Below are 21991 nucleotides of genomic sequence, written 5' to 3'. Positions count from 1 at the left end.
TTTTTGTGTGCTAAATATTTTTTTAATGCCAGGACTAAATTAACATAATATATCAAGAAACCTTCAGGACAAATTGCCTTATTTTCATTGTCGAAATCATGTAATCAAATGATCCAATATGAACGAAAGATTTTGAAAAGGATGTGTGAATGTGTGTCTGCGTGTTTGTATTAGGGCGACCACGTGCAAACAGACCAAATGTGGGACGACTGGTATGTTTGAGTGGGAGAATGCGAAAGGTAACATAAAACTTTGATTTAGTGTGTATCTAAATGAACGAGAAACATTTATATTTTGCCTTTCAGCTCGTAAACACCTATACTTTGTCCCCTAGTCGTTTCCACAGCACACCAGTTAGACCCTAAAAGATACCGCCTGCAGCTTTTGTTATATGAAAGATGTGATAAGCACATTGCTGTTTTTCATCCCAAAGGCACACTCATTTAGCAACGTAACGTGGATTTATTGACAGACATCCAACATGCATTGACCATTGTTGGCCCATCAAAGGCAACCGTCCTTAAGATAAGCAGCAGGCATCATGCAGCCTAACCCTGTTCTGTTAAAAAGACAGCGTGCACAATGAATCCAACTAAAGTCCTTTACGATAAGATAAGGAATAAAACGTTGAAAAACTTGAATTGATCGCGTATTTCATCAGGCTCCGAAAATTCTTCGAAAAGAACGCAAATATTTTTTTCAGCTGCCATTTTGGTAACTCAACATGCTGTTCAACGTACCACGGTTTTCGTTTAAATAAACATTTCCCACGTTTTGTCAGGGCTGAACGTGCCCTCGGTTGCTGCTTTCGACGTAGTGCTATTAAATAGAGTAGACACTATGCCGCAACGGCCTAAGCAGTTCATGTGCTGAGCGGGTAAAATAACGCATCCATGTGTTCCTATTTCTGACAATCAAAAACCAAATGGCCATTGAAAATGGGGATCATAATCTCAATATGTGGGAGTGGGACAAAGGATCACAATGCCGTGCAGTACAACTCAAAGAGGACCACCTGCCCACCCTATTTTGTATATGTGTTTGTGTGTGTGTGTGTGTGTGTGTAGGTGTGCACATGCAAGTTGATTTGATAGATGTACTGTATGCTTGTGTATACTGTGGCATCAATGTAACAGTGTGTGTGTATTATCATGCATCCACTCATTTTCGATTAGCTGCTTTGAAACGGTTTCAGTTTGGTCCAAAGCACAAATGAATGTTGCATTTGTAACAAAATATGCGTTTTTCCTATACAGTGTAGCCTCTTGATGATCCTAATTCGGCATGTGTTCCACCATGTTAAACTGTACTCCAGGACGGATGGACACAAACTGGCTCAGGAGACATGCTAGGTCTGCCATGTTTTGCTCCCTCTGCTTTTTGCATTCTCACCAGACATTGGGCCACGTTCATTTTGAAATGGAGAAGATCCTGGATTCATTTTTTGGGGGGGGATCTTGTCCCTCTCAACGTCCAACCTATAATCAGAACTACTGTTAACTACAGTGTGTAGCGTCCTCACACGGACAGCACAAATGAATGTAAGTGCACTGGCTTTGCGAACGAGCACCAATTAAATATGGGAGCAGTCGTGCATAAATGTTAATACTGTACTCATGAGGGCCGCCAACATGCTGCTGGTCCTATCCTGACAACAGCGCCAATAAAATGTTGGTGATCCCAACTGATACAACTATTCATCACAACAGGCATCAACTATTCAACACAACAGCGGATCAACTAAGTTGAACATATGGAGGTGCCACACAAAGTGAGCTGAACCATTTTGCCAGTGCCACCCTCCCATCATAGTTTACAAATTAATAACATCAGTGCCATTCTCCCATCATAGCTTACAACTTGATAACATAATTTCCCTTGTTTTCTTTCTTGATATGTCTTCGTCAGGCCTGAGTGGCTTTGCAGCAAACCCTTGCAGTCCCAGCAGTATGAACCTCCTTCTCTGCCAGTATGGCCAACACATTGTACTCCCCATGATGTTATTCAAGAGCTGATGTTGGTAACGGTCAGATCCTCACGCTGTCTTCCACCTCAAGCTCAGCCGCTACCTCAAGTTCGTCTGGCATACGTGGAACCTCTCCACTGTCACTGTCGCTGATCAAAAAATAAATATGACATAATTAAATATATAACACACAATTTATTTTTTATCTCTTCTCAATCTTAAACTATTATGCATTTAATTTAGGGTTTGAATGTATAGCATGAAGATAGCGGGAGATATACAATAAACTGTAAATGCTCAGACAATACAATGACAATTGACCACACTTCCGGTCACATCTGCCACATATACCCAATCCAAGCAGTCAATCTGACAGTTCTCCATTTACCAGAAGTTCAAGAAAGTCCGTGACTTTATATTCTAAAAGTAAATTATACGTATAGATATATAATGTTTTTTAAATGAATGACAATATATTGTCAAATTATATGTCACAACCTGGCATACTGACACTAAATCGAGCGCCTGCTGATGTGGGCATTGCATTTTACAAACATCCTGTGCTTTACAACTCTCAAATGTATTCAAATTCACTTTCAAAACGATCACTTGATTAGATTAAGATTATATTCAGTGTAAACTGATTAGGCTACCATGGACACAAATTAGTGATTTAAAGGTGAAAAGGATGCGTAGGCCTACTCCTCCTATCCTGTTGGTGAGCCATGCTTGTCTTGTGTGACGGCTGAAGCTCTCTCATATCAAGTTACAGTCCATGAGTTCAGTTTGATTAGCTAATCAGGGACCAATCAGTGACCAAACATTATTCAAATGATAAAATATTTTGTGGTTTAAACCAAACCATGTGAACACAGGGTCTGTGTGGGTGGGTAGGGGGACATTTATTTATTATTTATTCTTCAAGGGACATTTAGGAGCGTGTTTCCCAAACAACGACGGAGATTAGCACTGAACTAACGTGCTACGATACATCGCTAAACTAACATCTGGGCTCAGTCGAATCGTTTTTTTTGCTTAGGATGGTTCCTAACTGAGTGAAATTACTCAAATGGCGTAGCCTAGTGTAAGTGCAGTCGGATTCTCGTAGCACTGCGGTTGTCCATTCCTAAGTCCTTATGAATTCTGAATGTTGTTTTCAATCGAGGTCGAGAAAAAGTGGTTAAGAAAATATTATACTCTTCGACACAGAGGTTTACACTGAAATAACATGGTGTAGGCTACGTTATGCGGAGGGACATTGAAGCTGCCACGCAAAATGAGACAAAATGAGTACATCTAGTGGTGGATGACTGCCACTGCAATGAAAAAAAGTCCCAAATCGTGAGAGCTGCTGTTGTATCAGAGAGGGTAAACGAGGTGGTAGCCCCTCTCACTTTTAAAATATGCTGAGACTAAGATGTGCTGTGCAGGGTGTGTAAAAATACTGTGATTGTGTGATTGTTATCTCAACAGGTTTGAGTTCCATGGATACATTTGAAGTGCAAAGCCTTAATGAATTTGGAGGTTGCCTTTCCTCTCCGGAAACACCTTACCTGTGTGTGCATAACTAGAATAACTTTTTTTAAGCAGCATTATAATAAAGGTGATTGGCTTGACATGATTTATGGTTCTGACTCATCAGAAACTCTTTTCAGTAATCAGGTGTGGATTTGTCAATAACCACTATCCACAGAACACATGAACAGAAATACAGTGGCTAAATTGTATAATGTATACCACTGGTCAGTCACAAAACAGGATGGCAAGTGTGCAGTTTGAAAAAGGTCCTGAGGACAAATTTAACAAAGATGAACTTATAGCAAAATGATGGCAAAAGCAAAGTGTAGACGAGAGAAGGTACTGTCCTGGATCCACAGTATTCCACCTCACTGTGAAACACAGTGACACACTGTGGGTGGTATGGGTTGTAAATACATAACTGTTCAAGAGCGTGGCTCAGTTATTCATTGATGATATGGCTGGTGATGGTATAGACACATCCTGAGTTGGGGGATAAGAGTGAGATGGAGATTTTCAAAGCTAAAAGATGGTCAATTCTTGAGTGGCCTGGTGTTAGCCCAGCTGAGCATGCCTTTCATGGCTGTCAATGGTCGTACTTCCTGGGCTAAAGTATAGCATAGCATTGGGCATTTTGATGAATGCGACTGGTAATCTGTCACTCTCTCCAGGTCTATAGGTCTAACACCTCCATGGTAAAAACGCTGTAATTTCTACAGCAGTGACTGGTGAAACCAAAATATCTAAAAATGTCCTGTTAAAAAATGACATTGTGTGCTCTAATTATTTATCTGCCGAATACAGAAGCGAGTCCCATTTTTTCCCCAAATGTTAGGAGGGCACAGTGTGTGAATATGGACTGGACCTTAGGGTTAGGGTTAACTGCTTAGCGAATTTTGCTTCGTGACTTTTATTCTGACTAGCTTCTTCTGAGGAACCGGAAACTGGACAGGTTTTTTTGTCTCCACAACACTGATACGCTACATTTTAAACGCTACTATGTGCTAAAGTTATGAAACAATATGTTTTTTTTTTATTTAACAGGTAGAAGTATATCTTTTGACGTACATTAAACATAATCAAACAATATTGCTCTTACATTATAACAAGTCTTTATAGCATCTCTGATTATAACAACTCATGAACCGGATGCAATTCCGGTGGGCCATGGTGTTAAAAAAAAGAGTATACCATTTATCACATGTAAACATCAGATGGTTGTGTTTTCTTTCTTTTTCTTACGGTGAAGATTGCAATTGGGCCGGTGTGCCCATTTAACATCTCAAAAGGGTCTATCACTAAATTCTAAAATGTCTATGGAAGATCCATTTTTCGTCGTGAAAGGGTAGGCAATGTTTTCTGTTTAGCTGATAACTCAACGTAGAACTTAGCTATAAATAAATGTTTGAGCTTGAGATAGCACGTCCGCCGTCTAGCTGTTCTTACAAAACAGTTAGCGAGTTAGCCATCTGGGCCAGTGTAGATGCTAAGCAATGGATCATAGAATCTTCTCATTATTACTGTTTGCTTTAGTTACGTGGGTTTGTTGACTGTTAACTGTTAGCTAAGTTATAAGTCAGTGTAAGTCAGCTAACACTGTGTGACGTTATCTGTTAAAAAGCGCCTCCTGCTAGAGGTTTTTTAAGTGACATACATTTTTATGAGTGAGCTGTGAAATGAAAAAAATATCGGTATGAAGAATTTAATGATGGATGGCGCAGATAAAGGTGACTTGGAAGATGTATGTGTAAGTGCATTTTCTTTGCACGAGGGACACCAAAACAATATCGGTGCTGTCCCTAGTTGGACAGGATGTTGATCTCCTACTGAATCATTATAAACAATACTGCTCTCCTTGGCACCAAAATAAATGTAGGAAGTGCTATCATTTCAGGATGTTGGAAGAAGCAGGAGATTGAGATGTGGGGGCGCCACACAAAATGTGTGGTCAAAAGGTTCATAAATGTAATTTCTCCAGTCTAATAAAATATAAATGAATAATTTGAAACTTGATTACTTTTAATACCTAAATTGATAACTGTAAACAAGTACCACCAATAGCAAGTAAAGATGGAAGGTCTTTGGTGTTCTGAAAAGTAGAGGTTGACAGCTTTTGGTTGTGCAGATTAGCATATTACAATAAAAAACATTTATTTAGGCCTAAAAGCTCATCAATTGCAAAACATAACTAACTATAGATCGAATTAATGTTTGTGTGAGGGCGTGTGAGTAAAAGCATTCAAGCAGGTGTGAAGGAATGTGCGTATGTTTCTTGGTTCTCGGTGTGTGACGTGCACAGATGTGTCTGGCCATGAGTTCAGTCAGAGACAAAGAGATGATGGAAGTAGGAGGTTTAAGAACGCCATTCTCCCATGAGCAGGATTGTAAACATGTATTCTCCCCTTGTCTTAAGTCTATGATTTGAGTGCCATGAAGGCAGTTACGCGCTTCGGGACGGGGCAACCCCAAATTCAGGGTGTTTCTTATGGAAACACCATTCTGCCCTTGACTTGTGCACTTCTCAACTATGCTCTTCTGAGGGCTGCAGTACGTCAAACACCAATACACACTGAAACACCCTATTGTGTTGGAATCGGTAATAGGCCTATTTACAACAGTGTTATGCATGTACTAACAATGTTACAAAATGATAATATTTTTGGTGGTTAATGGTTTTAAACTACTTATTAGGCTATTAGGTTACATTGTTAAACAGAAAACAAGTTTCAATGACATGTTCACATGTCCCAGCAAATAATGAAATAAACAAATAATCCATTTGAGCTGGAGAAGAGCTCGCCGAGTGCAAAGAAGATGACTGCGAGTATTTTGACCTCGTTTGGATATACTGGAGCTTACGACGCACAGTGTATCCACCTATTTCAAGTTTATCATGAACCCATCAGACTGCAGAGTGTACACACATCGAATAACATTCAAGCCACAGAAATGATCCACACTGTTTGCCGCTCCTCATCCAAATCATTAGTTTTATTATTATTATTATTATTATTATTATTAGCGGTCTGTCACTGCATCTGGGTCGTCTCAGAGGGTGGCTGGTGTGATGCACATATCTCAGTCATCGGTGGTGAGGTGTTTTGGAACTAGTTTACTATTGAGGAATAATAGGCAACAATTGGCAACATGAGCGGTGTTGGAATATGCATGTTGATGTACCTTTACCTCAACAGTGCTTTTTAAATAATGAATCCACAATTATCTTTATGAATAGGCCTAGCATAGGTGGTGTTTGGTTAATTTTCTTGATTTCTGGGTTCTGATATCTGCAACAACTGGAAAAGACTAGATGTTTGTGTGCTTTACTAACGTTACCCTCTTGCCTGAGGGTCAAACGTTTGCATTTAGGCTGTGTGTCACAAGTAACGACTTTTCCTGATGGAAATTGTGGGACTGTGAACTAGCAATAAACAGATTGGTCTGGCAGTGCGACTGCCTATATAAACATTTGGCAGTATCTATGGCAGGGGTCGGCAAGTACCTTGGGCCGCGGGCCAGTATTTTTCCTCGCCACTAGGTGGCGGGCCAAAGTCTGGGTTACTGCATATTAAGACGCTGCGATAGGTGCACTCGCAACAACTAGGCCTACATGGAGAATGGATAGGTCTACTACAAATAACTAATGATAATAAACCATGTGAATGAGCCCATTGGTTGTCTGTTTGAATAATTTAATTATTTTAACGAACTCTGTCTTAACCCCCTGTCAATATAGCCTTGCCTATTGTGAATAATAGCAATGACGAAGTTTTTTCAACATTGAGCCTCCTAATTAGACCTAGGCTACTACTTAGAGTCCATCTTAGACTACTTTTATTTCGAAATAGTTGGTTGACGCACCTCCTGACAATGTTTATTGTTTGGGAAAATAGCGTGCAGAGAGAAATTAGCATACAATGTCTTTGTCAAAAGGTCTGAAGAGGAAAGTTGACAACAACAACAGAGCCTATTAAACTTTGCCTTCATCTTACCCGGCTTCACTAATGGAAAGCCCATGTGTCTCATCTGCAACAAAGTTGTTGTGGTTTGCAAAGGGTACAATGTCAATGATCTAGCTATGTCTCTTCAATTTAAGGAGTGATGAGGCTGGTGCACTCAATAGCACGCTCTCGACTAACATTACCTCAGACAAGGTAGCTAGCTAGCAGGTTAGCTGGCAAAATAGTCTTACAAAACGAGATGACGATACAAATTTTAAAAGACGTTTTTTCTGACTTCCACAAACAGAAAACACAGCCGATTACCCACGTTGTCATTATTGGTGCACAAAAACAGCTCTCACTGACATACACCGGTGCTTGCTTTGTAGTAACAAAGTGACTTGTCATTTCTATGAGTCAGGTAACGTTAAAATTCGCTTTATTGAACGTCCTTCAAAAGTCCCCCAATAAAAGTGTCATGGGTTTACGATCCATTTAAATTTCATTGATCTACCGATGTCAATTCAGAGATGCTAGTTATAAACCAACCGACACTTCTCTGTGACAGCCATACGAAGACGTTACGAGAGGGTTGCCTTGCCAGAACAAACAGGAGGATGCTAGATAATATTACTATTTCTAATACGTTTTTGAAATTTGACATCAACATGGTCTGTCATCCAAACGTGGTGGCTCGTCATCGTTGGTGCACATAAATACTGTCTCATCCAGTGAGAATAGATGCGGGCGTTTAGGATTACTAGCCATAACTGTAAAACACACTGTTTTTCCTCAGGCGATCTGTCAGTAGTGAGATGTAGCGATAAAAAACTTCAGAAAAGTCAATGACAGGAAACCCAGTTTGCGGTTTCAAGATAAAAGTAAAATGTTAATCTAACCATTAGCGGGGTATTATTTCATGAATTAATGTTGTAGTATAAAAACTGTCTCTTTAAAAAAAACTGCTACGATCGGAATAATTTGACGGGCTCAAAAAATGAACTGGCGGGCCACAATTTGCCCGCGGGCCGCCTGTTGCCGACCCATGATCTATGGTATCTTAGGCCTATGGTGATGTCTGCTAACATGAGCGAGCTAACTAGCTAGCAGCTATGGACTGTTTTATTAGTTTGACTGCTGTTGTTGCAAGTAAACTTGATGAATTTCAGTTTAAACTATCACCAGTTATGTTAGCTAGCTAGATCTTATTTACTGGGCAGCTGTTTGGATTCAGCGTTCAATATCATACCATTGCCTTAGCTGGAGGCATGCAAAAAAGCACTTGTGCGCGAACTGGAGAAGTGGCGTGCTGTGGCAGTGGCACAGACGCCATTCTCCATATTACAAGACAGTGTACCTCCAGAATGATTTTGAAGCTGTTATTTTAACGTAAAATTGTTATATAATGTTGTTTTAAAGAGCATTACCCCAATCTTACTAAGACCCACCTTCAAAAGGCACATAATCTTTACACAAAAGGTGAGTCCTACAGTGATTACTATGACCAAACTACCATCAAGGATCCGATGGCCATTTCCCCCTGCTGGAAAATGATGTTCATTTTACCAGCGTCTGGAGGCAGATGCAATGATGCATTCAATACAGCAAATCTACGTCCAGGCGATGAAACAATGGCTAACAGAGGGTTTGTCATTCAAGATATCCTCTATGAGAGGAAAGTGAAGCTCATCCTGCCAGCTTTTACCAAGGGTCATGCAACTTTCAAAAGAAGACACCACCAACACTAGATATACAACACTAGATATACATGTACGTGTCCACGTTGAACGTGAGCATGTCAAACAGTACCAATGAACCTGTCCCCTAAGTTTGACAAGATTTTGAACATTTGTGCTTCCCTGCCTAACCTTCGTGGTGATACAATTCTTGACTCTCTTGAATCCTCTACTGCATATTGCAGTGTGTGTAGTTTAAGAAAAAAGTTAAAAGGTAGAGTAGGCGATGTTGGAGAAACCAGCAAGAGTAAGACAACCGAAACAATCCTCGCCCCTTCCTTCAGACCCCTCCAAAGCCACTCCTCCAAAACACATAAACGTGCGCTGCCTGACCCCTGCTGGAGGATGAGTCCACGAGAGTAGGGGGGGGAGGAGTGCAGCAAATCGTGGCCATCGCTAACCGTATGTGTCCTTCTCACAACTACAAAAACACACAAATAACTAAGCCACACCATCACATTTGTAAAACATCCCGTTCAAAGACAATGTAGACTAACATAAGATAAATACCCTCAAGCGACACATACAAGGTACGTGTAAACATAGCTACATAGTATACTAGAATAAGCGCTGGGATAATACTACATACACTACATAAGTAGAATGCTACGTTGGGTACAAAGTTCAGGAAAAGAACAAATTCCCCCTAAAACAAACGAGATTACCTCTCTAACTACAGCAACTACATCCCTTTTCCACCAGGGTTCAAGCGCACACAAAATGGTGCTTCTGTGGATGACCGTACCCACAGCCTTATAGCCACTGCAAAGCGAATGTAATGCCTCACCCTCTACTACACCATGCAGAGTTGCTGCAGTCCCATGGGACCTAGAGTACAGGTGCCCTTACAGGACATTATGTGGGTTGCCTCTGATGGGGACCTACTTTGCACTGCTAGTAGTAATTGTTACTATGCAAGAGTCATGCCACAGGTGAGAGGCATTAAGCTCATCCTCGACACGGTAAACAGATCATCAGGTTTTCAAAATGACTAAAAACACCAAACGGGTTGACCCGCAAACTGAAGTATATTCAGAACTCTCCTGATTCGTCTAAAAATAAAAATTAATTTGCCAGGGCATCCTTGCAATTTTTTTCCAGATAGTATAGGATTTAGTGGCTCTTGGCTCTTAACTATTACACTTGACAACTGTGTCAAGTCTCACTTGCAATACTTAGTGGGCTACTGGTTTGTAATATCCCATGTGTGTTCTACAGGCTGTGAACACTGGTTTGTAATATGATCCCATGTGTGTTCTACAGAAGGCTGTGAACACTGGTTTGTAATATGATCCAATGTGTGTTCTACAGGGAGGTCCAGAAGGCTGTGAACACCGCCGCCAGTCTGCACCAGAGATGGAACGAGCTGCTCCAGAATCCCGGCAGCTCCACCACAGAGGAGGTGGACTGGACCACCAACGAGTTGAGGAACAGCCTGAGATCCATCGAGTGGGACCTAGAGGATCTGGATGAGACTATCAATATCCTTTAAATGCAAATCATAACTTTTCAAATTATCCATAAACTCTTCATTTATACCATTCCAGTGGGTGAAATATGTTGTTTTCATATGGGTGATGTGTTCTGGCCTTAACATTACATGCAAGTATCGTTGAGTCCAACCCGAGGAAGTTTAACTTGGATGCAGTAGAACTTGGTAAACGTAAAGCATTTATCACAAGCACCAGGCAGACGGTCAAGGTGAGTGTTATGTAATCTTCGAGGTGTACAGTTGGTTTGCTGATGAACTGTCAGCTACAACTAATTCACTTCAATTAAATTTAATTTATATAGCGCCATAACAGTACAATTGTCTCTAGGCGCTTATACTAATAACTAATAATGTGGCTGCACAAAGAGAAGAAATCTCTTGTTCTACTGTTTAACCAGTCTAATATAAAAGGAAGCTGCAAAGAGCATCATTAAATGATATATTAGGATACATGTTTCAGCACTGTAGACATGCTGCAATCAAACATTATGACGTAAAGAGTTAATCGTGACTTGAGTTCTTGTGAAATCTTTTCTATTTTGACCTAATCATTTTGTTCATGCATACAGTAATTGAGGCTCTCACACAACGGCCAGATCTCTCCATGTCACATGCACTCCTACACCTGACCTCACCCACCACAGTGTGCTCCGATCTCTCACCCCTTCACCTGACCCACCACAGTGTGCTCCGATCTCTCACCCCTTCACCTCACCCACCACAGTGTGCTCCGATCTCTCACCCCTACACCTCACACACCACAGTGTGCTCCGATCTCTCCATGTCACATTCACTACACCTCACACACCACAGTGTGATCAGATCTCTCACTCCCACACCTGACCCACCCACCACAGTGTGCTCTCATTGGAGACTTCACACAAGCCCTAGGAAAGGCTATTCACTATATACAGCTGAATTCATTCTTGAAGTTCCTAAACTGATTCAGCTCCCTTAACTCTCAAGACATTATTGTGATTTGCATACAATTTAAAGAAAATATATTAACTAAGGGCCTAGTAATCACTCGTGGGGAAATATGAAGCACATATTTGAGCGTTGTTGAGAACATAAAGTTGAGTTTACAATGAACACCAAGTTGTCTGCACAGTAGTTCAAGCTCTGCCATGAGTTCTGTGTTGACATATGAGACTGGTAGGTTTATATAAAACAGGCGTGAGCTCACCACAAATAATTCGCCTGAATGGAGGTGTCTTCAGCGAGACACAGTAAATAGCTATACCCTAGTTGTTTACCCTCCTCCTTTAATGTGCTGTACACACACACTAAATAATTGGCAGGCTCAATCATACTAGCCATGAGTGTTACCGAAAACATTTCTGTCAAAGAATATGAAGACCAGTTGCTTAAAAACTATGTCTACTGCAGCTGTGGTTTTATTCAATTGATCTGTTTGTTTCAGGACATGAAAGATCACATGGTCAGTCCAATGGCTCAAGTGACTGAAAAGAAAAATCGTCAGGTAAGTAAAAAAAACTTTTAAATTTAAGTATTAAGGGGTGTATTCCCCTCTGAACTGGTCACTAAGTTTGATGATTTTGCATTTGATTCCATCTTATTCAGACATGTTTGATCTCATTCAGTGTACCTTGTGGTGAAATGGAAAACCTATTAACTATGGTGACTTATAGATGATCTGACTGAGAGTCACTGCACTGTCTAAGAACAGTGAGTACAATTGTACTTTCACCTTAGAAACTTATTTTCACCACAGATACTGTTTGGCCAAATCCTTGAATAACATTTGCAGTCTCTTGCCCCTTTGTGGAACAGCTTTGACACTAGTATTTGAATCTATGCATGGCTGTAGCCTGCTATGTTTCCATCCAAGGGTGAATGCCATTTCTATACATATTATCACGCAGTATTGTCATTGCTAAAAGAATTGTGTCTCGGCATGATTTGACTGATAGTGTGTCCAATGGGACCTCATGATATTTGAAAGATGTGGGCATTTCTTCATGTTTCAGTAGATGTCTCTTATCACCAAGAATAGCATAACCTCCATGAACTGCTGTGTGTGTTGTGTCTCTAATAATGTTCATACCTGCCACTGAAAGGGCATGTCATACTTCATGATGTTGGAGTTAGGATAGAAACCTGGACATACGTATACAGTAGCTCAATGCCAATCCTCAGGTAGTGCATTTGTTCCAGGAAATACTTAAACAAGATCTTGGTCAGCAGTTTGCAAAATTTGGCCTAAGAATGTGGTGTGCCTGAGTTTTTTTTAGTTTTTACAAGTTGGCTTTTAAGTTAAGTTTTAAAAACTAGCCAGCAAACATAATCACATGCACAAAGCAAGGTCTTCTCAGCAGAATGACTATGAAAAGCCCTAATATGAATACACGTGTCATTTTAGTTATACACTGATGGGGACTTTCCACAGCAGCCAATCCTCTCACTGTCACATGCAACCCAATCTAAGCCGAACTGCCCAACCATATCCCCTGAGCAACAGGATACAACAACAACAACATCAACAACAACAACAACAACAACAAAGCTGCCTTTGTGCCTTTAGGTTTTTAAGCAGGCAGCTTTCTTCATCAGTGTGAAGGCTCAGCGGTGGTGTCTGGCATCCTAGACCCACCCCCTCCATGAATATTGCCCCCTCTACAATCACATGTTTACACTAGCTGCTGTTGGGTTCATAAACCAAGCATAGTGTCATAGGCTATACCTACAATGGAATAATGAAGGGAATCTGTGAATAGAGTGGATTGAAGATTGCTGCATGAATATGGCAAATCTCAAGGTTGACATTTGGGTAGTTGTTACAGTGCGTGAATTATTTGACATGTGTATATTTGTAGCACAAATAGACCTGATTTGAAAATCTCCCAAACATGTTTTGTCTTGTGCAAAGACTCTGCTCGGTGGCAGTGGGTCCCAGGGGCCGATCTGGCAGCCTGGAGGAGACAAGTACACCCCTCTGGACCAGGAGCTGCAGTCGGCCAACTCTCACTTCATGGAGGAGCAGCAGGTCCAACAGCAGGTGGGTCCAGTCGGCACAGGCACAGACGCAGACGCAGACGCAGACGCAGACGCAGACGCAGACGCAGACACACAGGCACAGGCACAGGCACAGGCACAGGCACAGGCACAGGCACAGACACAGACACAGACACAGACACAGACACAGACACAGACACAGACACAGACACAGACACAGACACAGACACAGGCACAGGCACAGGCACAGGCACAGGCACACAGACACACAGACACACAGACACACAGACACACAGACACGGCCAAAGACACAGACACACACACACACACACACACACACAGGCGCAGGCACAGACACACAGACACACAGACACACAGACACACAGACACAGACACACACACAGACACACAGACACAGACACACACACACAGACACAGACACAAGTCACAGACACAGGTCACAGACGCAGACACAGACACAGGACACAGACACAGGTCACAGACACAGGTCACAGACACACAGACGCAGACACAGACACAGGCGCAGACGCAGACGCAGGCGCAGACGCAGGCGCAGGCACAGGCACAGGCACAGACACAAATACTCACACATCCACACAGACACAGACACAGACACACACACACACACACACACACACACAGAGACACAGACACAGACACAGACACAGACACAGACACAGACACAGACACAGACACAGACACAGACACAGACACAGGCACAGGCACAGGCACAGGCACAGGCACAGACACAGACACAGACACAGACACAGACACAGACACACAGACACAGGTCACAGACACACAGACACAGACACAGACACAGGCACAGGCACAGGCACAGGCACAGACACAGACACAGACACACAGACACAGACACCTAAGAGGGCACTGAGGTGACATATTACACTCAACACAGAAAGGACAAGGACCTGGACCCTCCTTTTGAACTTGAATAGATCAGTTTAGATCTCCGAACTCTTGTGTTTATGTTTGTGTTCGCATGTTTGCCTCAAATCACTCTGCTATAGAAATATGGAAGTAAAGTAGAAATGTGAACAGTCTATAATATTCACATAAATATTTTAAAATGTTGTTGTCTTGTTTGTTTGTTGGCTTGATGGTCACCTGTGTGGTGTTTATCAGTTCATATCCGAGAAGCAGGATGAGCAACTAGAGCTTGTGTCCGGGACCATCGGTGTCCTGAAGAACATGTCTGAGAGGATTGGCTTGGAGCTGGACGAACAGGCAGTGTGAGTCACCGTCTCTTCCTCACACACACCTCTTCCTCACACACCTGCACTATATTCAGATGTTACTACACGTTTACTGTCAGTAGTAGGATTGGGTACCGAACTCCTGGTATCCACACCAGTACCAGTATTGGTTCACATGTGAACGGTACCCAACCCTAGTCAGTAGGATTCAATATGGTCTGGTGATACATACACTACTCATATACTTTTTGTCTTGTTTTTGAACTGTTTTGAGATATAACAGATTCCTGAAGTCTCAGTATAAAAGTAAGAAAGCAGTCAAAAGATAAAGATAAAACAATCCACTTCTCCATGTTCTGCCCTGTTTTTCACACCCATCTGCTGTCCCACTGTGGGTGATGTTGTGGATCAAAAGCAGAGATTCTAGAGCGCAGCGCTATTTGCAAATCTAATAGTAGATTTCCATTCAAGCGAATCTTGCTCCACTCCCATTCAAGTTGGTGAATTCTAAATGATACGCAAATGACTTGCCTTTGAGAACCAATGAGTTTGGTCTGTGAAGTGTGAATATGTGACATTCTCTAGACGGGCGGGAGTAACAAAAATGTCTGGCCAAGATGGCCGAGCCTAAAGGCTACATGTAGCGTGAGACCATTTATATGCTTAAAAAGATTGAAGTCTACATGGCTTGATGTTAATATATCCCTGTAGGCCTTCGTTGACACACTAAAGCTTTTGGGCTAACTGACTGGGCCTGTGTGTTTCTTGAAGAATCTTTGGTGACACACATTCACTGAAGTTTGAATGCTACGTGCAGTGTAGTGAGGTTTTTTTTAGATTTATTTTTGGGCTTTTTGCCTGTAATCAGATTAGACAGTGAAGGTTTGGACAGGAAATGAGCTGGAGAGAAGAGGTGGGGAGTGGGATCGGGAAATGACCGCGGGTCGGATCCGAAGCCCGTATATGGTCGTGGCTGCTGCTTGCGCCACAGCTCCCACGTGCAGTGTAGTGTTAAGTACAACATCATTAGTTTGTGTGTGCTGGTGTGTAGTGTTAAGTACAACATCATTAGTTTGATGTGTGCTGGTGTGTAGTGTTAAGTACAACATCATTAGTTTGATGTGTGCTGGTGTGTAGTGTTAAGTACAACATCATTAGTTTGATGTGTGCTGGTGTGTAGTGTTAAGTACAACATCATTAGTTTGATGTGTGCTGGTGTGTAGTGTTAAGTACAACATCATTAGTTTGATGTGTGCTGGTGTGTAGTATTAAGTACAACATCATTAGTTTGATGTGTGCTGGTGTGTAGTGTTAAGTACAACATCATTAGTTTGATGTGTGCTGGTGTGTAGTGTTAAGTACAACATCATTAGTTTGATGTTTGCTGGTGTGTAGTGTTAAGTACAACATCATTAGTTTGATGTGTGCTGGTGTGTAGTGTTAAGTACAACATCATTAGTTTGATGTGTGCTGGTGTGTAGTGTTAAGTACAACATCATTAGTTTAATGTGTGCTGGTGTGTAGTGTTAAGTACAACATCATTAGTTTGATGTGTGCTGGTGTGTAGTGTTAAGTACAACATCATTAGTTTAATGTGTGCTGGTGTGTAGTGTTAAGTACAACATCATTAGTTTAATGTGTGCTGGTGTGTAGTGTTAAGTACAACATCATTAGTTTAATGTGTGCTGGTGTGTAGTGTTAAGTACAACATCATTAGTTTAATGTGTGCTGGTGTGTAGTGTTAAGTACAACATCATTAGTTTAATGTGTGCTGGTGTGTAGTGTTAAGTACAACATCATTAGTTTAATGTGTGCTGGTGTGTAGTGTTAAGTACAACATCATTAGTTTAATGTGTGCTGGTGTGTAGTGTTAAGTACAACATCATTAGTTTAATGTGTGCTGGTGTGTAGTGTTAAGTACAACATCATTAGTTTAATGTGTGCTGGTGTGTAGTGTTAAGTACAACATCATTAGTTTAATGTGTGCTGGTGTGTAGTGTTAAGTACAACATCATTAGTTTAATGTGTGCTGGTGTGTAGTGTTAAGTACAACATCATTAGTTTAATGTGTGCTGGTGTGTAGTGTTAAGTACAACATCATTAGTTTAATGTGTGCTGGTGTGTAGTGTTAAGTACAACATCATTAGTTTGATGTGTGCTGGTGTGTAGTGTTAAGTACAACATCATTAGTTTGATGTGTGCTGGTGTGTAGTGTTAAGTACAACATCATTAGTTTGATGTGTGCTGGTGTGTAGTGTTAAGTACAACATCATTAGTTTGTGTGTGCTGGTGTGTAGTGTTAAGTACAACATCATTAGTTTGATGTGTGCTGGTGTGTAGTGTTAAGTACAACATCATTAGTTTGATGTGTGCTGGTGTGTAGTGTTAAGTACAACATCATTAGTTTGATGTGTGCTGGTGTGTAGTGTTAAGTACAACATCATTAGTTTGTGTGTGCTGGTGTGTAGTGTTAAGTACAACATCATTAGTTTGTGTGTGCTGGTGTGTAGTGTTAAGTACAACATCATTAGTTTGATGTGTGCTGGTGTGTAGTGTTAAGTACAACATCATTAGTTTGATGTGTGCTGGTGTGTAGTGTTAAGTACAACATCATTAGTTTGATGTGTGCTGGTGTGTAGTGTTAAGTACAACATCATTAGTTTGATGTGTGCTGGTGTGTAGTGTTAAGTACAACATCATTAGTGTGTGTGTGCTGGTGTGTAGTGTTAAGTACAACATCATTAGTTTGTGTGTGCTGGTGTGTAGTGTTAAGTACAACATCATTAGTTTGATGTGTGCTGGTGTGTAGTGTTAAGTACAACATCATTAGTTTGTGTGTGCTGGTGTGTAGTGTTAAGTACAACATCATTAGTTTGATGTGTGTAGTGTTAAGTACAACATCATTAGTTTGATATGTGCAGTGTAGTGTTCAGTACAACATCATTAGTTTGATGTGTGCTGGTGTGTAGTGTTAAGTACAACATTAGTTTGATGTGTTCTGGTGTGTAGTGTTAAGTACAACATCATTAGTTTGATGTGTGCTGGTGTGAGCTGTTAGTTATTGTACTTCAATTTCAATATACATGTAAATGCCTATGTATAGTGCATCTGATAAGGATTTCAATAACTCTTACAAAATGAGTCTGTATTCTTCACCTGCATTCATGTGAAAAGATTGGAGAGGGGAACTATTGACTTGTGCAAAAGAGTGAACACCCTCCTCGGCATAGTCCGTGTAGAAATGCTATCCGCAGCCATAGGGATATGAATAATATATGAACAGTATTCTCAAGGCCTTAAGAGTATCAGTTCAAGCAACCGAAACAGTCCATCGCCATGGCTCTGGTTACAGTATACACCATAAATGAGTACACTCCCTCTGAAACAGTCCATCGCTATGGGTCTGGTTACAGTATACACCATAAATGAGTACACTCCCTCTGAAACAGTCCATCGCTATGGGTCTGGTTACAGTATACACCATAAATGAGTACACTCCCTCTGCAATCTGACAAATGAAGCAATCTCTCTTTAGAAATGTGACACATTTGGGGATGTAAGAGCATATCCGAATCAACAAACTAAAACATGCTTAGCTTTCCTCTGGGATCAAACAATGGTTTCATAGTTTCCTTTGAAAGAAAATCTAAATGCCATTGTCTGGTGAAAAGCAAACTTTAGGTTTGTGTCTAGCTTGCAAGCAACTTTCGCTATCAAGTAACTAGCAAGTTTGCTGAACAAGTTATCATTGTTCTGGTTCAATGTGTTGCTTCATCTCTGAATGGCCGATCTGTTTTACAGCATGTTGGATGACTTCTCCCATGAAATGGACAGCACCCACTCCAGACTGGACAATGTTATGAAGAAGTTGGCAAAGGTCTCCCACATGTCTAGTGGTAGGTAACACTGCACATACATGTGGGTGTCCAAGATGGCTGTTATGCTGACTGCTAAACACTGATAATTTCTATCATATTTCAAAAACATGCACAACTTTTGTGTGAGCGTGCAAATATATCTGCACTGCTTTGCTAGACTCTTCATGAAACACAGAGAGAGCAGCCATGTCTTTAGTATGGTGAGGAAGAGACCCATGGACATCTAAGGACGTTGGGCTAGAACCTAGGCACACAAGAGTGGAGGTATACTCTGGTTGATGTGAACCTAGGCACACAAGAGTGGAGGTATACTCTGGTTGATGTGGACCTAGGCACACAAGAGTGGAGGTATACTATGGTTGATGTGAACCTAGGCACACAAGAGTGGAGGTATACTCTGGTTGATGTGGACCTAGGCACACAACAGTGGAGGTATACTCTGGTTGATGTGGACCTAGGCACACAAGAGTGGAGGTATACTCTGGTTGATGTGAACCTAGGCACACAACAGTGGAGGTATACTCTGGTTGATGTGGACCTAGGCACACAACAGTGGAGGTATACTCTGGTTGATGTGAACCTAGGCACACAACAGTGGAGGTATACTCTGGTTGATGTGGACCTAGGCACACAAGAGTGGAGGTATACTCTGGTTGATGTGAACCTAGGCACACAACAGTGGAGGTATACTCTGGTTGATGTGAACCTAGGCACACAACAGTGGAGGTATACTCTGGTTGATGTGGACCTAGGCACACAACAGTGGAGGTATACTCTGGTTGATGTGAACCCAGGCACACAACAGTGGAGGAATACTCTGGTTGATGTGAACCTAGGCACACAACAGTGGAGGAATACTCTGGTTGAGACTCCTCAGGTCTGCAAGTGGCCAGGCTAAAGTTGTCCCAAACAACCACAAAGAGACTGTCATAGGAATTTTTATTTAATAAAACACTTTTTCTACATTAACATTTACACCTGGTGTCCATGTTACTACTTTCGAGCCCATAAAACCGAGACTTCTGGAAATGCTGCTGGGTCCATTTTAGTTTGAAAATTCCGGGGTTTGCTTTTTAGTGTGGCTGGCCAGAAACGGAGACTTTTGTAAATGCTGATGCAGACCCCCACTGACTGGGTATTATCAGTCACAGAGGATCCTTCACTGGTGTGTCACACTCAGGGCTTTTTACATTTTCAGGAGTGTTAGTATGTACGCAGATTATCTCTGATAAGGAGTAAAAACGCTTGCATGGATGGAGATCGTTTTTGTCTTGAAAGACCATTTAAAAATGAAAACGTAGTAGTCTGGACAGAGCCTCAGTCAGCATAATGTGAAACCTCAAGGTGTGTGTGTGTGTGTGTGTGTGTGTGTGTGTGTGTGTGTGTGTGTGTGTGTGTGTGTGTGTGTGTGTGTGTGTGTGTGTGTGTCTGTGTGTGTGTGTGTGTGTGTGTGTGTGTGTGTCTGTGTGTGTCTGTGTGTGTGTGTCTGTCTGTGTGTGTGTGTGTGTGTCTGTCTGTGTGTGTGTGTGTGTGTGTGTCTGTGTGTGTGTGTCTGTCTGTGTGTGTGTGTGTGTGTGTGTGTGTGTGTGTGTGTGTGTGTGTGTGTGTGTGTGTGTGTGTGTGATATGTTACTTGTCTCTCTATAAAAGCTCACAAGATGCTGAACTAATTTGATTGATAATCATCTCTGCTCTTCTTTTTTTCCTGTCCTCACTTCTTTCCCAGATCGACGTCAGTGGTGTGCCATCGGTGTGCTGTTGGGGATTATCTTCGTTGTCATCATCCTCATCATCGTTCTGTGATCTTGACCAACTGCACTACCACCACTCCCGGTCCTTGCCCCTTCCTCTGCACAGCTGTAACGGGAGTTACTGATCTATGGTGCTGTGGAAAACTCTTTTTCAAATGGACACAGCTCTCTCTCTCCACCTTTATGCTGTTGCCTTGAAGTTGCACCTTGTCATAGAGCCATCACTACATCCCTGTCCATGAATTAGACTCTTAATGGCTCTGTCAAAATGAACTGCTTTAAGCTGGTTTGAGGTAATTCCACGGACTTGCCTCGACAATGGTATTGGGAGCACACTCATCACCCAGAGGAATACAGGAAGTATTTAAAGAGGCTTGTGGTTGATGTGAGGAACGTCACTTTATTTCTGTATTCTTTTAGTACTTTAAGTAATCAACACTACATCTATAATTACTGTTCCTTTGTTACTGACCCGTCTAGGGCTTCATAAACCGTTGACTTCTCTGTATCCTTTTGCTATATTGCTATTTGCATATAACTACTTAAAGTAACAAGCCAGCACACTGGATTTATGATGACCAGGGAATAATATTCTTAGTGGGTATTTTACAGACCTCACTTGCATTTTAACACTTAAGTTGTCATTGTTATTGTTTTTTTCTACTTTCTGTTTGTTTGCTAACTATGAGAAACTAATGCAGTACAGATTTAAGATAACGGCAGACTTGGGGAACACTGATGCAATGATGCTAAGAATTCAATTCTGGACACCAAGGCAGGCCGCTTGATATGCAGTTGTCCTGCTGCCATAAATAGCTAAAGGTTGAATTATTGATTATTCTTGAATGAAAGGTACAGAGACTATCGATTATGTAGCCTGTAATGAACACTAGCCGTCTTGGTGTAAGTCATTAAGTCATTCATACAAATCTCTTTATGGTTGTGCTTTAACCTGCGCATACACACTCTGTTTGGAGACTCAATCAGAATCATGCTTTAGCAGATAGGATGGATAAAGGCTTTCTGCTGCAAGGTCCCAGACCAACATCAGCAAGTGTCTTAGACTGCCATTGGAAAGGGCGTGACTAGTAGCATTTATTTGGATGATCAGATTGAACCACTGTGAGGGATTTATTCCAAAAGCCCCTCTCCCATCCCTTCCACTTGAATCCATATGGTTGGTCATAGAGGTGTCATTTGACAACACACTAGTGCAAGGGATGTATGTTTACTTTTGGATTATCAGTACTGCGTAAAGCCTGTGAACCCCTTGCAGATAACTAAATATTTATACTAATATTATAATACCTATTAATTCATTTATTTGACCAAAAGATCCAACATTAAGTGAGCTAACACTGAAAATCTACGTGAACTCCTCCCAACCAATAATAATTGGTGGTGAACCCCCTACCAAGTATGACTGACTGAACATTTCCAATAGCTGTTGATCAGTGCCTCACAACAACTTGGAGGAATCTGAACCCATTCCTCAATAC

At 41.4% G+C, this 21991-nt stretch overlaps 1 protein-coding gene across 1 annotated transcript; it reads left to right on the top strand.

The window, feature by feature from the left end:
- Positions 1–4619: 4619 nt before the first annotated feature.
- stx6 (syntaxin 6) lies at positions 4620–21265 on the top strand. The gene is made up of 8 exons (XM_031574937.2): positions 4620–4829; positions 10473–10642; positions 10768–10862; positions 12077–12136; positions 13544–13672; positions 14794–14900; positions 18666–18760; positions 20468–21265. The coding sequence occupies exons 1-8, from the start codon at positions 4795–4797 to the stop codon at positions 20542–20544; spliced, it is 768 nt and encodes a 255-aa protein (XP_031430797.1). The 5' UTR covers positions 4620–4794; the 3' UTR covers positions 20545–21265.
- The last annotated feature ends 726 nt before the right edge of the window (positions 21266–21991 follow it).

The sequence above is a fragment of the Clupea harengus genome, chromosome 10 (genome assembly GCF_900700415.2).
Source record: "Clupea harengus chromosome 10, Ch_v2.0.2, whole genome shotgun sequence".
Lineage (NCBI taxonomy): Eukaryota > Metazoa > Chordata > Actinopteri > Clupeiformes > Clupeidae > Clupea > Clupea harengus.
This window is presented reverse-complemented; position numbering and strand designations above follow the sequence as displayed.

What these genes read in the sequence shown, in the direction of transcription:
- stx6 (XM_031574937.2), top strand. Translation starts at nt 4,795, where the DNA reads ATGTCTATGGAAGATCCATTTTTCGTCGTGAAAGG. An exon ending in CTGAAAAGAAAAATCGTCAG is followed by an intron (nt 12,137 to 13,543) that starts GTAAGTAAAAAA and finishes TCTTGTGCAAAG; the next exon opens with ACTCTGCTCGGTGGCAGTGG. An exon ending in AGCAGCAGGTCCAACAGCAG is followed by an intron (nt 13,673 to 14,793) that starts GTGGGTCCAGTC and finishes GGTGTTTATCAG; the next exon opens with TTCATATCCGAGAAGCAGGA.